This window comes from Protomyctophum bolini (genome assembly GCF_963924005.1).
Source record: "Protomyctophum bolini genome assembly, chromosome: 9".
Lineage (NCBI taxonomy): Eukaryota > Metazoa > Chordata > Actinopteri > Myctophiformes > Myctophidae > Protomyctophum > Protomyctophum bolini.
The window spans coordinates 13270529-13294528 of record NC_137870.1 but is presented as its reverse complement, the minus strand read 5'-3'; the positions used below and the strand labels follow the sequence as shown (position 1 = coordinate 13294528).

Here is a 24000-nt window from a genome sequence, read left to right as displayed (position 1 = left end):
ATAGTGAAGGAATTCTCTTTCACCCTGTCCTCCCTCAGGTTCAGCTGTAGTGAGGAGCCATGCAAAATGGATGATTGCCCTCTCTCTCTCTTCTCTCTCTCTCTCTTTCTTCCTCTCATTATTTTCTCTCATTCCTTCCCCATCCCTGCTCTCTCTTCTTTTCTCACTCTCTCGCCCCTCACCTGCAGTCCAGTCATGCACAGGCTGTAATATATTTATTTGACCAGTAATACGAATGACTGGTTGTTGATGTTTTTATTTATTTGTATTAGGGGTCAAGCCCGAAGGGGAAAAGACCACTATTATCTTTGTACCGTCTTCTTCTTCTTCTTCCGCCATTTTACGCAGTTCTGGCACTTCTGTGCTGTCGTTTTCCACGACAATATGGTAGAGGCCAGGGTCATGGGAAACAGTCAAGAACTGAAGCTTACATTCATTCGTCAAAGGACCTCTGACATTTAGATCTCCCATTGATCTTCTTGTAGCCTGGTTAACCACTCCCGCTTTCCCATTCATTACTGCTTTATTACTTTTATGGCTTGGCTCTGTCTTATCGCGGCCTGCACCTATATATATATTTTTTCTTTCTGTTTGTTTGTTTACTTGTAGAGTATAGACAGACTGAGTTAGAGATATTATGCCCATGGCTGTCCACGAAACTGTGCAGACGCAAGAGGCAATAAACAGGGTCACATGCAGTTCAGGTAATAATTTTATATATGGAACTCTCTCCTACACACGCACGCACACACAAACAAACAGAGGCTTTGCATTGACACATACAGCACTGGTCTCTACCCTCCATCTGTGTGGTTTCATAAATAATCTCCTTCACTGTTTTCCTCCGGCACATTTTCACATTCATGTACTGTGGTTTGTGGGGAAAACTCGTCCCTCTGCCTTCCCATGTGTTCATCGGTGTGTGTGTGTGTGTGTGTGTGTGTGTGTGTGTGTGCACGTGCGTGCATGCATGCGTGCGTGTGTGCGCGTGCTTGTGTGTGCACTCCTTAAACACATTCCCAGAGACTCAGTACGCCTCCAACCATCAGAACATTAGCTTGGCATTTATCCTGTTTCACAGATAAAGAGATGACTCGTTGCTGATCATTCCTTTTAACATTATAGCCTTGTGGTGAACTGACTCCAGATCAGTGTTATACTACTATCAGTACCACTACTGAGATGACAGAAGGACAGCAGCCAGTGACTGTGGTGTAAATAATTATTTAAAAAAAATAAAATAAAGAAAGAAAAGCAGCGAGACAAAAAAGACAACAGCAACGATAACGACCCAAAACGTTTCCCTGTGGTCTGGTTTGGCATTTGGGCAAGTTTTTGTCTTTTGATGTGATTTGTGTAGCTGTTTGTAATCTGTGTCCAAATGGATGCAGACAGCATGAAGGGTACAAAACATGCAGCTGAAGTAAAAATCATTACTACACTTCATTCCAATTTCACTTCTACGCTGTTACTCTGCGGCAGCTGTCCCTTTTATGCACCTCTCTCTCTCTCTCTCTCTCTCTCTCTCTCTCTCTCTCTCTCTCTCTCTCTCTCTCTCTCTCTCTCTCTCTCTGTCTCCTCTTTCTCTCATCGTCTCTCTCTTTTGAAATTGATTCAGGCCTGTATTCCTTTTGATGCTAAGAGGCCTTTGAACTGCGAACTGCGTCTTTGCACCGTCTCGGTGGCATGCATGTGAGCCGCTCAAATATTCATGAGGACCAGCTAGACTTCACCTGGATACAGATGGTCACGTCTCTCTGCTCGCCCTGCAAAAGAGCACTGGTGGAAAAAGTACTCACATTTGTTACTTGCTAGTAAAAGTATCAATACTGTAATGTAGAACTACTCTAAGTAAACGTCTGGTAAAATTTACTTGAGTTAAAAGTACTAAAGTATTGGTATAAAAATGTACTTAAAGTAGTAAAAGTACTCGTTGTGCAGAATCTCCCGTTTCACGTTTTGTAAGGTGTATACAAATATTTTACAATGGCCGAAACGTATGGGCTGAAATTATTATTGTATGTTTTGTAATAACAAGCAAAATCTACAAATTAACTAATAACTAAAGATCTCAAATAAATGTAGTGAAGTAAAAGTACAATATTTCCCTCTGAGGTGTAGTGGAGTAGAAGTAAAAGTACTGGAAATTGGAAATACTCAAGTAAAGTAAAAAAATACCTAAAAAAATTACTTAAGTACAGTACTTAAGTAACTAGTTACTTTCTACCACTGCAAAGGAGTGAGCCAATCCGACTCATATGGCACAGATTGTGACAGTAGTTAAAGAGATTACCGTAGATCTGGTCATGGGCTGGACGGAGGAGTTTGAGCTGACCTTTTGGGTTATTACGGGGATTTTATTTTTTCCTTTTTTCCCTTTCTTTTGCAGTTTATGTCTTATTTTCAAAGAGGTCACGCAACATTGTGTGTTTGACAGTTGTTTTTTTTACAAAGGTCGTGGCTGTTATGGGTCGGCTGATGTTTGTATACTGTAGTTGATGTAGTACTATAGAATATGATGTAAACTGCATAGAGATCGGTTGCCTCCTATAGTCTAGAGACGTTGTATTGTAGATTCTTGGACATGGACCTAAAGGTGTCGGGGAACATTGCCTACTGCATGTGACAGATACTAACCCTAACCCTTCTTCTTTATTAGGGGTCAATCCCAAAGGGCGTAGTTAGGGGTCAAGCCCAAACGGAGTAGACCCCTTTTGATTTCATTTTTCACGAAATTCGGCAATATGGTAAAGGCCTGTGAGGATCCATCAGGAACTGAGGCCCACACTCATTCGAAAAGACCTTTGACCTTTAGATCTCTCAAATCTTGATGAGTAAATTCTTATGATTTGCTCTATCCACATTTCATTTGCCACGTCGCAGAAATTGGATATACATGGAACAACAACTCTGTAGTTACGGAACTACAGAGTTGACAAACAATCCCTTCAGCCAATGAGCGTAACCAAAGAAAATGACATCTATATAGCTCATGGCCATATATGGAGCGTGTCACGAGGCATGATGGACTGAAGGCCATATATGGTGGCGTGACATGTCACGAGACATGATGTCATGAGGCGTGATGGACTGAAAACCATATGGAGGCGTTTTTTTGTGTGTTTTAAGCATTGTGTTATACTTTAGCCATTGAAAAATAGCAGATCTATAATCTCATACGAGCTTGTAGATCTGCTATTTTCTTTTTAATCAAGCAAATGTGGCGCAAATCTTTGAATATATATTCTTTCAGAGCGAACGTTTGTAACTCAAATCTTTGTTTCTGGGGGGTCCCTGGAACTTCATATTTTCAGATGGGGGTCGGCAGCCAAATGCAGCTAATTCTGGGTGTCCTTGACATGAAAAAGGTTGAGCACCACTGACATAGAAACATAGGTTTTTCAGAAAACTGTTAGAATCGGCCTGCAGGTCTAAATGCATAAAGTTTAGAGGAATCTAGAACTTTATATAGGAAGTATATTGTAGATGAGTCATTCATATTTAACTGCTGATCTTCCCCCAGAGCTCTGCTGGGATGCTGCTGTTGCAAATGGCCAGTGAGACTGTGCAGTGTCATCAAGCCAAACCTCCATGCTCCATTATGCACACCCCAGGTTTAGATTACAGCCATTTTTCATCGCCAATGTCATTTGGGCAGATTATCATATGATAGGCTCCTTTTTTCTGTGCCATGGCGTTCAACTCAGTTTGTCACACACTTGACACTATACAAGAGCCCTGCCATGGTTTTTACTTTGTTGTGTTACACGTTTCAAATAGCCGATCTACAAGTTGACAAAGTGTTATAGCTAGTACATTAGCAGTCCCACTAACGTCTTCAATACTGCTGTGATCTACACTTGACCAGGTGTTAATTACCTCTTCAAATGTGCAGTTATTTCTGGGCTGTTACACAATTACACAATTGTGATGTGTCCGGCATGGCATGATTGCTCAAAGCTGCAATCAGGTTCCGTGTTCTGGGCTAGTGTCGTTCACTGATTGGAGATGGGAGATGACGAAGATGACGAATGGAAATACGATTTTCATGGGGAGTGCATGGTTACAAGGCCACAGAATTATTTGACGTCCAAAAAAGTTGACTCATTAGGGGTTCTAAAGGTCAGAGGTCTTTTGACAAATGACTATGAGCTTCAGTTCCTGAGGGATTCTCACAGTGGAAAACGACAGCACAGAACTTCCAAAACTGCTAAAACCAGAGTCACATCGCGAAGCAGATATCGCTGAGGTCAAACCTATAAGCTATAAGCTAAATGTACGTTTCATTGTGCTGGGTGCCAACTGCCAACCACTTAAGTTGAAGCATTTTAAGATCTAAATTCACATATGAGTAAACTAAGGCTAACAATACAATCAGATGTTAGGTATGTACAGTATATTTGAAAGATGTTGTGTTGCCAAAACACATTTTACAAGCAAAAGCAGCAGAACAAGATTTTCATTTTTTGGTTATACTTTTGTATACATTTCTGGATTGTGACAAAATACTGCCAGATATTATGAGGAGAACTTTTAACCCAAAGTCCAGAAGGGTATTGTCTATGCAAAAATGCATTGAATGTGCCCCTGGTATGGGAACAAAACTGAACGAAAAGGGACATGACATTACGGCCTATAATGTTGCTCTGGAGCTGTTGCCCCCTCGACCCAACTATGGATAAGCCGTTGAAGATGGATGGATGGATGTACATATCCACATTCATGGATAAACACGCTATAAAGCAAAGTTGATGCATTTGGACCTAAAAAAATCACACCCGTGTGAAGTGAGGGGCGCTCTTATCATCATACAATCAGATCAGAATGCCTGTTGCCATAAAATTACATATTTGGCGGACATTTGACCTAATAATTTCTCCTTTCATTGTCAATGGCAAATATTGAGACGTGTGGGGTTTTGACCCCACACGTCTCAATATATAGGAGGGGCTAGAGCCCCTCAAAATAATCACACCTGTGTGAAGTGAGGGACGCTCTTATCATCATACATCACATTCCATGCTCAACCAATCAAATCATCACAAATGTCATCTCCGCTATTCACAATTTGCGTCCTCACTTTTCCGTCTTCACCGTCTTCAATGTTACACAGAAAGCTGGGCATAGGAGGGGCTAGGGCCCCTCAAAATATTTTATGGGGTTTGGGGGTTTTCAGGCATGAAGGGGTTAATATGCATTTGTTAATAATGTATTAATCATGAAATGAAGTACATTGTCCATATCCACATTCATAAACACTGTAGAAAGAAAATTTGGAGTAAAAAGTATTTTTGCATTAAATTTTACATTAAGCTTTATTTTCTGGGATTTGTTTGTTTCGCGCATTAAGGGGTTAATAATTAAAAATGCCCAAGGGATATCACTGGGCACCCTCTTGAATTGAGGTGACCAAGCTACAAGAATCAGTTGAGAAAAAAACTTTATCTGACGAAACCACGTTCACCCCCACGGCTCCCTCCCAGACTATAATACAGCAGATCCAGGTCAAAGCCATAATGTCACTTGTAAATCCTTTAATGCAATCACAATCTCAGATTAGACATATTTGCTCACACACTAAAAGTGCAGAAATGTGCGATTTCCATTTGGCTTGGAAACTAGGTCAACAGGCTACCATCAGTGATAATGTTTTTCCTCGGATGGCAGGGGAAAACTTGAGCTCGAGATGTCCTGTGACTGGCTGAGACGGGAACCGAGCACTTGTATTGGTTCACGAGATAACCTGTCCCATCCACTGTAGCCCGCGTACTCTGACGGAGTGTCGATTCACGGCTGAGTGAACCAAAATGAATGCTCCTCCTTCGCTGTCCTCCTCAGGAAAAACAGCCTTTATGGGTTCAACCCCCCCCCCCCCCCCTCCCCTACTGTGCAACAACTGAAGTGACTTTCATTTTTCTAGAAGCCCAGACATGATGCAGTATGCTGAACACAGGATGGAAGAAAGCTATAAACAATGATTGTGTTATGTGTTTATGGTAGGCTTACATTTTAAATGACACATGCCCACCAGTGGGCACCCCCCAAAGGTTGGGAAAATCGCCTATTATCAGTCATGATGCTCTCTCTGCTAGATGTGTGGGATAAAGTGACAGAGACCATATGCAGGACTATTCGGAGAGTGTCATTTAGGTTGTATTAAGCCTCTGGTGGACCCTCAATCTCACTAAGCCCCTCACAGCCACAACAACCCGCTGGCTATTGGATGCTTTGCTCCTGCAAATTGCACACAGCTTGTGATGTGTGTGCGCATGTGCGTGTGAGCGTGTGCGCTTGTGTGTGTGTGTGCGTGTATTTCTCAGTAGGGGGCATCGGCAGTGGACCACAGGGAGGGGAAAAGCTGCAAAGTAATTTACGCCGGAGTAAGCCTTCACACTGCTGTTTATGGATTATCACCGCTTTGTACAGATCTCTGGATGTGTTTAATGCTGTATTTATGTGTGCACGTGAGTGGTGTGTGTGTGTGTGGGTGTGTGTGTGTGTGTGTGTGTGTGTGTGTGTGTGTGTGTGTGTGTGTGTGTGTGTGTGTGTGTGTACATAATATGAGCTCTGTGTGTATGCAGTATTATCTGAATGTATTTACTATGTCGAAAGTGTAATGCTAGTTGGGAACAGACACCGCTGTGTTATTTTTGTGCAGTACTCAATACTTCAGTATTGAGTAGTTGAGGGGCTAAAAATCACACTTGTGTGAACTGTGAAGTCAGGGGTGCCCACTGTGGCTGCCACACAACGTCACGGGGGAATACACAAAGCAAACATAAAATGTCCTTAGACTATAGGCTGCAACATGAGGTCACCATGTATTGGAGGGCCCTCAAAAACTGAAATATACTCACCCGTCTCACCTTAGGTGAAACCCCTCTGTGGCTGTGGGCAATTTAGTTGTATATATCAGCTCCATCTCAAGCCAGGCCATGCACTTAACAACCTGGAGCAGTAGAGGAGAAGATAACATGGCCTGCCTGAGAGTTGTGAAATTTGCAGGTGTGTGTGTGTGTGTGTGTGTGTGTGTGTGTGTGTGTGTGTGTGTGTGTGTGTGTGTGTGTGTGTGTGTGAAAGGAAAATACTCAACAAACTAGATAGATGCTAGGTGTAATGTCCCACCCTAATGAACTACCCAACTACTGTACAGAATAAGGTTGACTAAATACATTGCCAGTGGTTTATTTAACCATGAGAATGTACAAATGGAAACAAAATGGCTCATGGATTTGTTTTTACGTCCGGATACCCTGTCCAGGTCAGGCTTCAGACGCGCCTCCTCAGGAGACTTGAATCAGAACCCATTTGGTTTGGTGTTAGGAACCTGTTGCGACCGCATGCCCTAGCTTGCTGACATCGACCCCAGGCATAACGCTTAGGACAGGGGTCCTCAACTATAAAATGCTGAAGGTCCACTAATATTTTTTGAAAAAGACTAAGGTCCCGTCCCATGAGTGCGATGCGGGCCTTTGATCAATTAATTAATTAATTGTATTAATTCATAATTTTGATTAATAAATTAAGATTAATTTGTATTATTGCTCTTGTATTGCTATCGGAGACACTGGGGAGGCACTGCATGGGGAGGCACTGGGCGGGACACTGGGGAGGCACTGGGGAGACACTGGGGAGGCACTGCATGGGGAGGCACTGGGGGGGACACTGGGGAGGCACTGGGCGGGACACTGGGGAGGCACTGGGGAGGCACTGGGGAGACACTGGAGATGCACTGCATGCGGTCCGCCTGTTGGGGACCCCTGGCTTAGGATTTTGGAGTGTACTGGGGTCCTTTCTCCTTTTATTATTAGGCACCCTTTCCTGCTGGCAGAGTGCACCTCTTGAATTTAATTTCACTCTTGACAGTCTGTATTTATATTGAGTTAAATGAACTCTTTGGATTTTGCATTGCAAATGCCCGGTGTTTATTGTGAATTAACTTCAGCTGCCCTGAGGCAAATACCAGGCAACATTATTGATGTTTAATCACAAAGTGCCTTGCTTTTGTTTGAAATGCAAGACATGTCTGTTAGTGGATTCATAGATAGACTCCAGCGGTGCTACCAGGTGTCATCACCATGCTGTCTTGTGGTGGACAATTCATTTTTTTATTTTTGCCACAAACAAATGAGTGGACAATAATATTACCAGAAACATAAAGCGCTAGCCCTGAATGCCTATAACAGGTCTGTAACTCGAGTGTTCAAATGGAACCAAATGGATCCTTACGGGTTCATTTGTACACTCTCAGAGTTATGGCGGTCCTTGCAAATAAAGACGCTTGCACACTGTGGGCTCCGATGCTGTGAAAAGTGCCTTTTATTGCACAATAAGATGACTGTGACGTTTCGAGCACAATGCTCTTCCTCAGACTAAAGGTGAACACAGAGGAACAAATCTTTATACAACCCACTTGTCAATCATCATGATCATAAGGAATGTGTGACAACTGTGTACAAACTCAAGGTCTTTGCAAATATAACATTTGAGAACCACTAGTACTAGTTGCCATAGTGCCATAGTAAATTAGTGTCATACATATTCTGAAGAATAGGGTCCCTGTCCCCCTGTTGAAGACCCCTGACTTGTGTGTCTCTTGTTTGTTGGCTCATATTGACACATGCTGCGTGTCTCTACTGCATATCTCTGTTGAATATAGTTTGTTATAACTCCTCTACGGTAGTTCTGCACTAAAGCATTGTCCTGAAGCATGCAACTTAACCTTCTGTAAAGTCCAACTATTTTAAATACCCAGAGAAAAGGGTGTGGCCTCGGCTGTCTCAAGTTTATGTCGGAATGACTTCCGGAGTGGGAAGGTCAGCATTTAAACTCTATATACTGCATGGAACGTTATACATGAAGGACTATATCTTGCGCCACCCCTTATCCCTAAACTTATTTGCCATTTTTTACTATTTAAAAAAACCTTTAAATAGTTAAAATAGCTGATCTACAAGCTCACAACGGATAATGGATAAGGGTGGCGGCAAGATGGAGCCCAAAATGTATTTAGAGAAAATATACAGCATTTGCAGTAGTCAATATACAGTAACATACTGTTTATCCAAAGTAAACAGTGAACATTAATTTCCATGCCTCCAAATATATTTTGGTTTGTTTTGTGTGTTGAAGAGTATACTGTAAGGGCCGATTCATACTCCTATTTTAGAGCCGAATAAAAGTCGGTTTGGCGCTGTAGAGCCTACAATGTGACGTCATTTGAGGTTCGGGGGGGCGGGTACCTTCCTAAAGTCGGCTCTTCGGTGCTACTGAAAATTTCTGACGAGCCGAAATCATTTCGGCACTATAGCCTACAGCGCCGAAACAGTGGTAAAATAGGAGTATGAATCGGCCCTAAGATCAGTGTAAGAAAGCTTCCATCACTCCGTTCATCCATGGTAAAGGGAAATTAATTGGTCAATTATGAGTGTGCCTGCACGCGCACAAGAGGTGTCGGGAGGATGTACACTATTTCTGTCATCACACTCTCCTGATAATGATGATTTTTAGAATTACACCAGAAAGATTTAGAGCGGCCAAATGCAGTCGCCTAATGCACTCACGCATGCCCGCCCGCACGCACGCACGCACGCACGCACACGGAAGTACTAAGGGTTCATGACACATATTTTCCACTTAATTTCTTCGGCATGCGGGGAGAAACCTGATATAAAAGGGAGATAGAAAAGTGGATGTAAGGAGGCACAGTGGCACGCACACGCACACGCTCAAGCACACGCACACGCACACGCACACACACACACACACACACACACACACACACACACACACAGAAAAACCTCCATCTTTAACCGGATTGTCTGTGAGTGCAGAAGGTGGCTACTCTCAGATCAGTGACCTGGCAGCTCTTCTAAAGGGATTACACTGTGTAGAGTAGACCGTTATGCACTCAATGTGTTTTCAACTGTTGGCCCGAGGTCCCAAACTGTACCCTGTCTGTTGGATCATAATTCTCAGGGAATCAACACCCCTTTACAGTGTATCTGCTACAATGACGGTCTTTGTTCATGTGAAATACACACAGTGATACTGATACACTTTGTGTATCAGTATCACTGTGTGTATTTCACATGAACAAAGACCGTCATTGTAGTTTTATTCACTTTCTGTGGCCAATGTGTGATGGTTTCTTTAGACTATTAGGTATACTGACCTGATGAAGATCTTGTGAGATCAAAACGTTGTCGCCTGAAACTGGTGTGCGGGCTCTACCTCCTTTCATATTACGCTCTATTGGCCAAGCACCCACCGTCAATGTGCATGTAAATAAGTATGCTCCTTCTTTTGAATATTGTCAACAGAATTAAATGGGATTTAACTGTGACAGCATTATAGAAAGCATTACCCTAACCACTTTTAGGACATGCAGAAGTGCTGTGTTTTGTGTTGGTAGTTTAACTCTTTCCCAGTCAAGAATATTTAATCAACTGCTAATCTACTGCAAGACGTCCATGTATTTTACTCACTTTTAGTCACAGAATATTCATCTTCACTACGATAACAATCCGTTCGAAAATCCGTCCATGTAATCCATATTTATAGCCCATTCAAGATTGAGTAGTCTCTCATGGTGAAATTGAAATGTGATAGTGCATGTGATAATAGTACCTACATAGAAGGTAAAGTCACCAATATTCCATGACACGAGAAAACCTCGCATTGGAGGTATTTCGCAAGATTTGGCTGCCAGACAGGAAACGGTGGACAGTCTCGTGATACTTGATACGTTCAAAAAATACTTTGTGCTCTTTAGATATAAAATGACACAGTGTAAACATCGAAAAGCAACACAGCAGACAGTAATGTGTTATGTCTTTCCAGAAGCGATTACTCAGAAATAGTGTTTGTTCATGAGCTGGTCACCAGGCTCTCAATGACTCCAATGCATTCCACCAAACTTTCTGGTGTAGTTTGGCTCCCATGGTGCGACAAATCTGCCTTCTGGAATTGCATGATAGCGAAAATGACGTTGGTGTCCTTACCTTCTTTTTACCAGGAAATTAAAAGTTTTACTAAAGCATATGGCCTCCACATGTGAGTTGCATATGGTTGACACAAAAAAAGGCCACACAAAACCGCTTTTGCACACAGATCCTCTGTGGATGTATCTTTTTGCTGAGCATCAATATGCAATGTGCGAGAAATGCCAGATCTCAATTGGACGTGCAACAGTGAACCAAGATAATGGGCTTCTAATGATACACACGTGGGGATAATTTGGGCCGGCGAAGTGCTTCAGTAGAAAGTGGTCTGATAGATAATGGCATTGAAATAGTGATAACAGATAACAGATCTGCATAGCTCATAGCATTGCCATTAATCTATTCAATTGACAAAGCGTGGCTTCGCATTGCCCTTCAGCACAACCCTGGGCCACATCCGCCCTAATGCATAAAGCTCTTTCATCTCTCTCTGTTAGTCTGTTCTCTCGTCTTTCTCTCCTATGTCTGTGGGCTAATATAACAACCAGTGTTGCAGGGTAACGTTACTTTATAAAGTACCTTTGTTGTGTTACGGGATTACTGCCATCAAAAATAATCCCGTTACGTTACCTTCTGAGAAAAGTAAATTGTTAGATTATTTTTGCGTTATTTTGCGTTACGGACAATTAAAACAACAACAAAAAACTGCAGCCTACCAGTGCTGTGGAGCTGCTGCTTCACCAATTTGCATTGACGGTTGATCTCCTCCTTTCCCCAATAAATCCCAAAATACTGTGAATACTTCCACAGCCTTACTAAAGGATAAACTATCCGCCTTCTCTCAATCTCATGTCATTCCGCACATGTGTTGACAGAATGAACAGAATGTGTAAACAAGAGCCGTGGTGTAGTAGTGGTGACCTATTGGATCTGGTACATTACAATCATTATGCAATCACCACAGACACCACACACACACACACACACACACACACACACACACACACACACACACACACACACACACACACAACACACAAACACACCACAAGTAACTGGACAGAAGACCAAATAGAGAAGGAGAACAAAACGTTTTTCTTTTAAATTCCACAGGACAGGGCATTTTATGTGCACATGAAAATGTAATCAGAATTGGAGAGCGTGTACGTGACCCTTTCACACGTTTCTGAAGGTGCAGCCAGATGGGTTCTGTATCTGTGCGGCGCGGAGGTCAAGATGGCAGCGTCTGAAAAGGACAGTGGCCTTGGCGTGACTCAGGCAGGATGCTAGAACAGATGTAGGAGCCTGCTGCCTTCATGTGCACTGACTGAGGAATGAACTTGCTTATAGTCACGCGCGCACGCACGCACACACATGCACTCACACACACAAGGCATGGGATGTTTAAACTGTTAACTGTTTACCTGGAAACTGTGGGATAACAAACCGGGAACATTTTAAATAACTTATTATTTAAAAATAAATATATAAATAATTTAAGTGTTGTAATATAATTGCAACTCTATACACGTTGCTCGTTCTGTTTTTCAAAGTGACCGTCGGCAGTTCTCATACTGGATTTAACACATTAATAATTAGCTTTACAAGCGGTTCATTCTAATGTGGGACTGCATCGAGGGGCCATCGTGCGCTGCTGGCATTGACAGCGTTCTGCCTTCACTCTTCCATAGCTGCGACATTAACATCCCCTTTATCCTGTGGGATTCATCCAACATCGCACAACACATAACACAACATCTATAATTTTAACAACAAAACAGGCGACAACGGTGAAACAAATGCTTTGTATTCTATAAATAAACTCCCAGTTTTTTGCCCTTAGTTACAAGTGAAGATATACAGGAAAGAGGGAGAGAGGGGGAGAGACACGCAGCAAAGGTTGTCATGAACGGGATTCGAACACGCGACTCGCTGTCAGGCCAGAGTCTATAGGCATGCGCCTGGACCACTAGGCCAGTGGGTGCCTAACAAAGGCTTTTTGATATGAATCCGCAGCTGATGAACAGACATAGGAAACAGCACAGCAATCGAAAACATTTCCAGAAAGACAGATGACTTGTTTATTTTATTTGGATGCTGTTGCTGCGTTCAAGTGTAGGCTGCTGATGTCAGCTGTGCAACATGCAGTATGATACCATTGCTGTATCCAAGGCTAAAGATATGTATTCTAAGCAATGTTCCTTTGTGTGTGAGGAAGGTATACTGTATAGTGCACGCACATCCTTGGCCCTGGTGCAAGACAAGCAAAAGTATCACAAAAGAGTCTGCACACTGGTGATGCTGAGAATTCATTGCATTGTTACGACACACGTGACTTTATGCTGTATAACCAAAGAGCAGTCCCCCCCCACACACACACGGGCCCCTGAAGATATCTGGTAACATTCCTTATTTATTGAAACCCTTTCTAGATGCATGCTTCCTAACAAGTAGCACATATACTAGGGCACAGAGAGGATTAAAGTTGACCAACATCTCCACGGTTCAAAGGAAACGGAGACCACAGGGAAGGTACAGTATGATAGTGTTTGAAGGTGAGGCCATGCAGGGGAACAGAGAGATGGAGCTATGGCGCTGAGGAAGAGACTGCTTAATGTTCCCTTTCTGCTGGCAGACTGGAGGAATGTTGCTCCAGTAATTGTGACGGACATCTCTGAGTCTCTGGAAGCGGCCATGGCCTCCTGCTGCAGGCGTTCTGTTTGGCCGTGCTAATGGCTCGACTGCAGCACAGATCGTTTACTATTCATTACGCTAATGTATTATCCATTGTGTGGCCCCTGTTGTCGACCTTATCTATCAGAGTTTACATTTCCTCCAGCTTTCGTTTTTATTACACCTTATCCTCTTCATTCTGCCCACCCTCCTGGGACTGGTGGGAATGGGTTAAACTGAGGTGGACAGCAGGACACCCTTACCGTAGAAGCATGGCGTCCGTCGGTCATAGATTAATCAGCATGTAGAGGACCTCCGCCATTGCCCGGGGCCTCGTGTCACATCTAGCCACACCGTTGCCGCTGCTGGCTTAATTAACCCATTTTTGGCGGGAACCCCTTTTGGTGTTTTAAACATTGTTATAATTTATGCTATTGAAAAATAGCAGATCTACAAGCTCATAGCGCGCCACCGAGTGGCGCGCTACGAGCTTGCAGGTCTGCTATTTATTTTTAAATCGTGAAAATGTGCCTCACGTCTTTGAATATATATTCTTTCAGAGTTTCAGTTTTAAACTCACATCTTGAAACTAAACTACATATTTTCAGATGGGGGTCGGCGGCATATTACATATACTTTTTGGGGTCCTTGACATTAAATATTGAGAACCACTGATACAGAAACATGAGGTTTTTCAGAAAAAATACATTTAAAAAAAGACTTTTTTTTTATTTCGACGTCAGGCCTAAATGGGTTAACACTGAAATGGTGGATCTCAGAGACAGCGATGGCGGTAAAGGGCAGGTACCTGCTCGGCTGTGTTCTCTTCTCAGCTGTCACATAGCGTGTTTGAATTAGTACTGTGTTAGCGGCGCACCGCAGCAGAACTAGCCCCTTGTCTGGAAGGCAATTTACGTGAGGACTAGAAATGACTCTGTGCCCTTTAACTCACACTCATTTGTGAAAAGATTAAAGTCAAAGACAAATGGTTATTATTGTTTGGAGCACTGGTCATTTTTCACTTGTATCAGTGAATTCCATTTGGTTGAAGCATATGTGCTACATCCAGGCTTGAAGAAAGCAAATCACCTGGCAGAGGAAATGATTGGCATTTGGCATCCTTCACGGTTCAAAGCAGGCAGCCACTTTAAAAGAACACTGAAATATACACCAAGGTCAAATCCACTGTGAACACGCTGGTTTCAGTGAATCCATTTGTGCCAGCACATCAGTCAGTACACTGCTGGGGAATTGTGTACGCTGCGCAGTCAGTGTTTTGTTGCATAACAGGTAGAGCAAATTATCTCTCCCAGGACATGTCCATCTGTTAGTCTTTGTCTGTGAACAGCTAAACTGGATCTTTTTTTTTTTCTGTCGGCCTAGAACTTTTGAACTGTAGGTTGTACAATCAAGTTTGTTCCTTGGATCATGACGCAACACGCCATAGAGGCCTTACTAAATTAACGATATACACATTGTCTCTGGAGTCATGCACAGTAATACAAATGTATCAGTCAGATATGTCATATTCCATTTCCATATGATTGACTTCCAAAGTTTGTGGGCCATGGGTAGTCAACCCAAACCCAGGCGGAGGTCCACTGTTGGAGGAGCACACTGCTCTATAGGTTTACATCCAACCACTTCATAATCTTATCTTGTATGTTATTTAGTTTGTTCTCCTCTGTAGATTATTTCAACTATAACATTTAGGTTTTTTTTCTCTTCAACTATGTGGTGGTGAAAGGTCATGCCATTTGAATCCCAGCTCAGGTGTGCAGAACAGCAAACATTTCATTTTATTTAATTTCACACATGGTAGTGTATTACAGTACAATACTATTCCTACCAGAGGATATTTCATTCATTTATAATTGTAGCAAGAATGTGGAATTCAGTTTTATCCCATAACGTAAAAATATATCTCTTTAATGTCATTTAATCCAGTAATTAAAAACTAAATGTCCCCGCTACGACCCTTAAATCTCCATATACTACGGTATATGGAGCTGACCTGTTCTGACATTCCATATGTTGATTTGACCTCATCAAACCCTGTACACTAAAGACATGCTCCTTATATGTTGGGGGGAATTCATACAGAATGCTGGTAATAATAATGTGTGTGTGCATGTGCGTGTGCGTATGTGTGTGTAAGGCACTTGAACTAGTTCTAAAAAATTACTCAAAATAGTCCTTGGATGCAATTATTGTTTTCATTCACCTTTTGTAAGTGTCCAGAGCAAGTGGTGTCCCAGTAAACAAATACACTATTTACAACAAGACCTGGCCAGGTTGGCAAGAGATCCTAACAGCTCCAGATTCAGCCCTACAATGACTCCTGGGCAGTGGCAGGTTCCCTGCTCATAAAGGCCAGGCCCCTCCCACTAGACCAAACCAACCCTGATTGAAAACTTACAATACCCAGTTCAGCCCACATGTCCAAAGACAGTATAATTATCCTATAATGGCATAAACACATTTAGTCTATTAATCCTATTACTCAAAAGTGTGTTCAAGTAATAACTCTTAAACTTAGCTGACAGTAATGGAAACAGAATCCGTAAACAATAAAGAAAAAATAACAATAAAGAAATAACTTGTAACCTTTGTGATCTTATTTATGGTATAATTTATGGGGCACAGGAGTAATGTTGAATATAGGTTTAGTGTGTGCACCCACCAAACTAATTAACATGCTACCTGGCTATTGTGTGATGATGTATTGTTATGTGCTGTTAGTGGCAGGGTGAACTGCCACAGTCGGTAAAGACTGCAAAACCACCGGAACGAGTTGCCGGAGTTGGCTACTGACACAACCAAATCGTGCTGGTGTCATGGTCCCTTTTATATCGATCTGTGGATTAACTCTGTTTAGATTTGAGTTGTGGAGTGCGTGGCTCGGCTAATCACTTAGCGACGTGTCATTAGCGATTGCAGGAGGCCGAATTGATTGTGGCGAGCAGCTGAAACGCCTCCCCTGGGAGTCTTCTGCATCAGAATTCCTTCTCCGTTCACATCTCTACCTCCGCTGCCTTCCATTAGCCTGCAGTGTTTGCTAAAGGAAAGCAGCGTGTTCATCTGTCTCCTCAGCTGGTGAAGGGAATTGCCTCATGGGACTGAATGTGTTGTATTGTAAAACAAAAAAGAAAAGAAAAAGGGTCACTGTCCATTAGCAAAGGGGTCAGTGTTTCTATTTCTTATTCAATTAGAGAAATGGGATGATATGTAGGTGTCCATCCATCAGTATGCAGCGTCTATCATACGGTGTACATGTAACATGTTCCTAATGCCTCATCACTCCTAATGGAAAACCATTCCATCCCACACACAGTCATTACACTGATATCATATCACACACTGATGTCATTAACACGTTGACGGCGGGATTAGAATAAGAGATGTGTTATGCTCTAGTAAGGGAGACCCGCCTGGACGCTTCTTATGGAACGTTTTCAACCTTCCACTCTTTTACTCAGCAATCTTTTTACCCACATGTGTAATATTTTCAAGCAAAGGACCTGTGCGCTATATTTACTACTCTTTTAAAGATTCGTTTTTCTGGCTTTATTGACAGTGAACAGTAGATAAACAGGAAAGGGGGAGAAAGATGGTGAGTGATGCACGGCAAAGGCCGTCAGGCTCGGGAGTCGAACCCGTGGCACGCTATCCGGCTGGCTTGGAATCATAGGCGCCCAGACTGTTGAGCTAAACGTCAGGGCCTAAAGCTTTTCAATTGATAAAACGGGTCGGGAGTTATTAAACGTGGATGCTGTTCCATTGTTAAATTGGTCGCGGATGTGTTACTTGTAAAGCTCATATTCTATAAATGTATACTAAAAAGCTTAAATTGCAGCTTACATTACTTATTTTTCATTCAAGCAACTGTTTTACATTGTTTTCTTATTAAATATTACCGGGTGTACCAGTTTGAGTGAATTAGATGGGAAAATGCATTGTTTACAATGCATGTTACAATTAGCCGACTATGCGCACCACTGCTTATGCGTTGCTTACAGAACATAACTAACGTGCGTATAGCATATGTAAAAACGATGTAAACTAATGGAGGACAGAAACTTGTAGACAACCATGTGGGATGCCAAAGTACTTGGTATGGCAGACAAATCCAGGCATTAATATAGCCTGTATGCACTATTTACCTGCTTTTTGGAGGTATACTGAATCTAAACTAATGCATAATCCACCACACTTTATATCTCCTTCCGTTATTTGAACAGTCCTCTCTTGTATAGGAGGAGAGGCGAGCTAGGCACTTTGTCAGGCACATAATGACAAGCAAAGTGCCATTCTAGAGGCTGATGTGCCTGTTTAATAAACTGCACCAATGTTGCTACAAAATGCATCTGAAATGAGGTGCAAAAGGCTTAGTAAATCTGACCCTTTAGTGTTTTATCGTACACATGTTATTCATGTGTGAAATTAGGGTGTTTGTATGTTGATATTATGGAGCAGAATGTCCCGTAATGGGTTTCTGACAGTTTAATTTGCAGCTCTCTGCCTACTTTGTCATGCCGTTATCACTGTTTCTGGAATAATTGAGGTTATATAATGTTTGGCTGTCATTGTTATATATGCAAGCATTCAAACAGCCTTACTCAAAACGAGGTTGTTGGGGCACTTAATGCCCCATAAAACAACTTAATATTTTTAGGAGCAATAGGCCCTGGCACACCACACACACACACACACACACACACACACACACACACACACACACACACACACACACACACAGAAATGACCTTGTTTCTCATCATTATCTACTCTGCCAGTCTGCACTTGAGAGACTATAAAGAGGACAACGGTACAGTTTGTGTTTAGCCTCTGACCGAGTCAACAAAACCTCTAAGTGTGGGATTTGAGGAGAAAAGGGATACTGTTGTTCTTAATACCGCTGTTGATTGAAACACGGTGGACCAACAGTGCAGCCCAAGGGGCTTTTACTCAATTATGCCCTTTAATCAGGCCCACAGCTCATGGACTTTGTTTTGGCTCAACTCAAAGAAATCGGCCTCTGCCGGCTGCTCAATGGTGGTCATTGATCACGCCTGGCACAGTGCTTTGAAACCTGCAGGGAACATTTGAGTTGAAAAGGAGAGAGAGAGAGAAAGGAGGTAGAGAGGAGATTAGCAAAATGAGTGGGTCTCGCAGAAAAAGAGAATAGAGGACCGCTGCCAAGGCGAGAGTGAAACTGTGCATGTGAGCACAGGCACTCATCTGTGTGTGTCTGTGTCTGTGTGTGCATGTACATTTGTGTATGTACATACACAAATGTAGGTGATTGTTCAAGCGTGTGTTTTTGTACATGTACGTGTTTTCGGCTGCTTATCCTGCTACAGCAGTCGGCGGTGGAATGAAAGGGACCAGTATTCAAAGCTCACCTGTCAGTTGCACTGCACCTCGTACCACACTGCACAACCATTTCACTGACTCCCTGCTTCTCCTTTCTTTGTCCACAGTGAACAAGCACAAGCCGTGGATCGAGACGTCGTACCATGGGGTGATCACAGAGAACACAGACATTGTCCTCCTGGATCCTCCACTGGTGGCCCTGGACAAAGATGCCCCAGTCCCCTATGCAGGTATGGTGCATTCATATTGCTTTTGTCACGGGGGGAAAAAACAAGAATTGAGTGCATGAAACCAGGTCTCTGTGTGTAGAATCTAACGTTGATTGCGTATTGCTGTTTTATTTGTCTGTTTTCTACGTCAACCATTTCATCAATAGCAGTTTCAAAAGTGTAAAGCCGTCCCAAATACGCCCCACGGAGGCTGAGGACATCACAAAGCCCAGTCACACTGGATTAGATTTTTCCTCTTTGTGACCATTCCATCTCCCCCTGTGGAGCTGGCGGTTCTTTGGGGACAGCGTTAGCTGCAGGCTGTTGGCAGGCCTGGCGTCTTCTCCTGCCAGTCTACTCTCTAATTTGGCTGAGGCTCCAGCAGGGTGCTGCCGTTTGGGTCTGGAGCCCACTCAACAAAGCCCTTGAGCAGGGCTGAAAATGATTGTCTGCCTGTCTGGATGGATGTAAACTGAGTAGGTGTGTTTACTATATGTAGGCATTTGTTTGTTTGTGTGTGTGTGTGTGTGTGTGTGTGTGTGTGTGTGTGTGTGTGTGTGTGTGTGTGTGTGTGTGTGTGTGTGTGTGTGTGTGTGTGTGTGTGCGCGTGTGAGCGTGTGTGCGTGCGTGCGTGTGGACTGTGCAATTGCCTGAGGGGGCTAACTGTAATGGCCACACCACAGGAAGAGGCAGAGAAAAATGAGACATAGAGGAGCTTGCTGGCTGACCAACATGTCCTCTGGCTCTGGAAGGACTGGCAGCATCACACTGAGAGAAAACTCAGTTCCCTGCGTTACCTGCCATCGTTTCTCCTGCCATGTCTGTAACTTGGGCTTCCTGACTTTATGCAAACGGTCCCATATGGGCCTTTGCATTTTTATACTCTAAATTCACACTGGGGATTTTGCTCATTTCCTCTCATCTCCTCTCTCCCGTAACCCGCCATCACCACTTCCATCACTAGCTTCATCGAAGCTATTGATAGGCCATGGCGAAGCCATACGGACACAGTTCAGGCAGCTCATTGTTAATTAGCCACAGCGGGTCAAAGTCTTCCTCCTCCATGTGGTCTGAGTGCAGAGTGACAGGGCAGAGCGGAGCTGTGTGGTTCCGCCTCATTAATTAAGTCGTTTGACTTTTAATCACATCCAGGTCAGCTAAATGCTTAATTGACAGCGCTCATACTGCTGAGGCGACAGGGGCTGTATGTGATATGTTATTTTATTAAAAAAAATGTTTAGCCATTTCCCAATTCCCTCATGTACGTAGTACTACCTGTTCTGACTAGGGATGGAGCTACAAACCCAACCCCTTTACAAACACATTCATCGAGTACCCGGTAGAAATTAGATATGGGCTTATCGAGCTTGGCCCATGACATCATGTTTAACCCATATTGACCTGAGATCAGATTCTAAAAATGTCTTCTACATCCTGACAGTTTTCAGAAAAAGCTATGTTTCTATGTCAGTCGATTTTTCAAAAATAGCAGACCTACAAGCTCGTAGATCTGCTATTTTTCAATAGCTAAATCATAACATAATGCTAACACCAAAAGGGGTTCCCGCCCAAAATGTGTTAAACAGTCAAAACAAGAGGCGCGATCAAGAAAAAAATCACCCACGATGGCACAAACATATATATCTAAAAGTGCATTGATACCTGCCAACCAGTGTACAATTACGCTTTAAAAGTGACAGTACACACATTAACCAGTTAACACTTTCTCCAATATAATTTTCCAAAAGGAAAAAGGTCACTTGCCATCCATCTGTTAGAAAAGTACTGTATTTGAAGGCTCTAGTAAAATGTAGTTTTGTTAAATAAATATGCATTTTCTGTTCATAAAGAGCTGAAGAGAGATTTTATCGTAATTATTACAGTACTATGCATAATATGAAGCCATACAACACTTTAACATTAACATTTTGCCATCTTGTTTAATTTTAGATGGTGGCAGTCACTCAACTGGCCAATAAATAAAAGATACCAGTTCTGTTCAGAATTTGTTCTCTCACGTCTTTCCTCATAAATATTAGAAAACTCTCAATAGTGGGCTCGATAAAAGCCTGGCTCAATAAGCAGGATCAATAAGGTGCTCATTATCCATAAAAATTAACCTAGTTCTGACCTCTACTGTTTGGACTTGGAGATGGTGTAGAAAACAGATCTGTGACTGTGCAAGTCAATGAAAACATACCTCTGTAGAGCGAAACAATACTTACTGTACATTACATAGATAACCAGAATAGCAAAACCAATTCCAGTTAATATATAAGCCTTTTAAGATGGTTGCTGTTTGAATGATTGCCTATCTAGCAATCACAGCCAAAGACATTTGTTTTTGATGTACAATTTAATTGACTGAATAAATCATGATTTATTTCAAAACCACTCATATTTTAAACACTGTGACGTGCATTCCCATTGGAGCAGGCTTAATAGCTGCTATTGCAAGTTGTTACATTTTGAACTTTGAACTGTAGTGGGCGATAATGAGCTGACTGCAATAGCTCAATAGACCATTGAGTTATTATGTTGGAGAGGCTGCTTTTTCCTAGGAAGCTGTTAACTCTGTAGCCAGTTTGTAAGTGCGTATAATTGCTGGGTCAGCACTTAATGGGCAGAATTTGACACAGGTAAGGTACAGTACTTGCCAGTCAGAGATTTTATTTATTTATTCATTTTAAATGTTTTTTTGTGACTTTCGCCTTTATTTTATATATATTTTTATAGACAGTATAGGCTGAAAGGAAATGGGGAGAGAGGCCGTTGGGATCGGGAGTCGAACCCGTGGCACACTGCCAGACTGGATTACCAGCCAAGGTGCCTGGACCATGACTGAGCAGAGATGATTATCTATTGTTAGCATTCTCTCACACACACACACACACACACACACAGAGAATGTGCTATCCGCTGACATTCAATTCATGTGTCAATCCTTCACTTTCATTGGTCTCTGGGGTCCTGTGGCTTTTGCTTACATGCCACTCTTAATGTCTCAGTAGAGCTCTACATATATGCTGCTCAATCAATACCAGCGCCAGCCTCGACAGGTTCATTGGTCCCTACTCCCTTATGCATCAAACATACTATACATCGCACGCACGCACACACACACACACACACACACACACACACACACACACACACACACACACACACACACACACACACACACACACACGCACACATCCCATGAGTCATGTGCCATGTCCTCTATTGGCTCTGACGCATTCTGGTGACATTTCAGTATGACTGGTCCCACTTAGCGGGACTATTAGGACTGGCTGTCTTCTTTAATCATTCCCACTGATGTGAGACATCCACTATTATGGGCACGGCGTGTTGCTTCTCTTTACAAAACATATAGACGTTTCTGTTCCTGAAGGCCTAGTATTTTCTTTAATATTTATTCAGGTCTTTGTTTGGCCCGGAAGCACCAGTGGAGCGGGGAGGCAGTTCTGTGAGCGCTCTGCTCTGTTTGTTGTGTGGTATTATACTTGTCTAGTACTTTATAGTATTTTTTTCTCTTTACGTATATATACACTGTCAGTGGTACTCTCAGATGTGAGTGACAGACAACCAGTACTGTACTTCTTTGCAGAAAATATTCCACCAGGCTGCGTTCTGGGACAATGCTCCTTTGTTCTCCCCATTCCAGACCAGCTCAGTGGTCTTGTGTTTAGTGCCCGCCCTGGGACTGAGAGGTCAGGGTTCGATCCCCGGCTGTGTCATCATCATCATCATTTTTCGACCGCGGTCGAGATCATGGATTTCTCAATGCCACGCTAGACTTTCTGGTCCTTCATCCCCAGTTCCTGCTTACTGATGCATGTGTCCCTAGCGATGACATTAGGGATCACATGATTTCCTAGTTCCCGGTTTCAATCAGTCATACGGTGACTCATAGGTTAGCGAAGAGCGCAATCTAGCGTACAAACTAAATACACACAACAAGTGTCAAATTACATACTTGGCAGTGGGCTTACGAAAAAATTATAATAACATTAAAAGTTGAAACACAAGGTTTCTGCCCGACAGTTTATGTGCGTGAGTGATAATTTGTAACAATCCAACAAACTAGCTGTTTCACTAAGTCTTGCAATATAGTGTATGAGACGCATTGGGTGGTTGCATAAACGTGTGAATCAGAAGCCTAGACAACGAAACCCATATATTATTACTAGATAACAATATTAAGATGTTTCACACTTTTAAAAGAGGCTATTGTTGTCTTTTCAAAGAGCAGAACATCTGACATTGTAGTGTAGTGAATAAGGACGCTCATGCAATTAACAGTGTCACTAAGCCAATGCAAAGAGATATGAGTAAACGCACTGCACAGTTAATGTTCCATGATTAATTAGCTTCTGTCTGTCTGATTGGGAAACAGAGCCTGAGCTCATTACAAACAGTATCTCATTAGCACCGCAGTGGTTATCTTGCTGTTTGTGGGCGGGTGATCAGAGATGTGTTGATTAATTAATAGGAATATAGGATTTAATAGTACACCAGTGTGTTTGCAAGGTGAAATATGGTGCCGTTCACTGGAGGACTGATATTGTTAATATGCAACATTTTCACATTGTAATCATACTGGAGTAATTAAAAGAGTCTTTCCCTGATAAAGGCTATAAGTATGTATACATTCAGAAATGAAGCTATACCGCAAAACATGTAGCTAGCTGTCAGCACTCAGTACACATCTCTATTCATGTCAAACATTTATTCCATTTGTGGGATGAATTGACAATAATAATAATATATAATAATAATAATAATAATAATAATAA

The 24000-nt window shown here is 42.4% G+C and overlaps 1 protein-coding gene across 1 annotated transcript in view; it reads left to right on the top strand.

The window, feature by feature from the left end:
* The window catches only part of LOC308320808 (calsyntenin-2-like), a gene marked incomplete at its 5' end in the record, with an annotated part of 221199 nt that overhangs the window by 86345 nt on the left and 110854 nt on the right, over positions 1-24000 (top strand). Inside the window, one exon of the mRNA XM_080771488.1 lies at positions 19100-19222. Within this exon, the coding sequence (XP_080627614.1) occupies positions 19100-19222 (123 nt within the window). The remainder of the gene's footprint in view (positions 1-19099; positions 19223-24000) is intronic.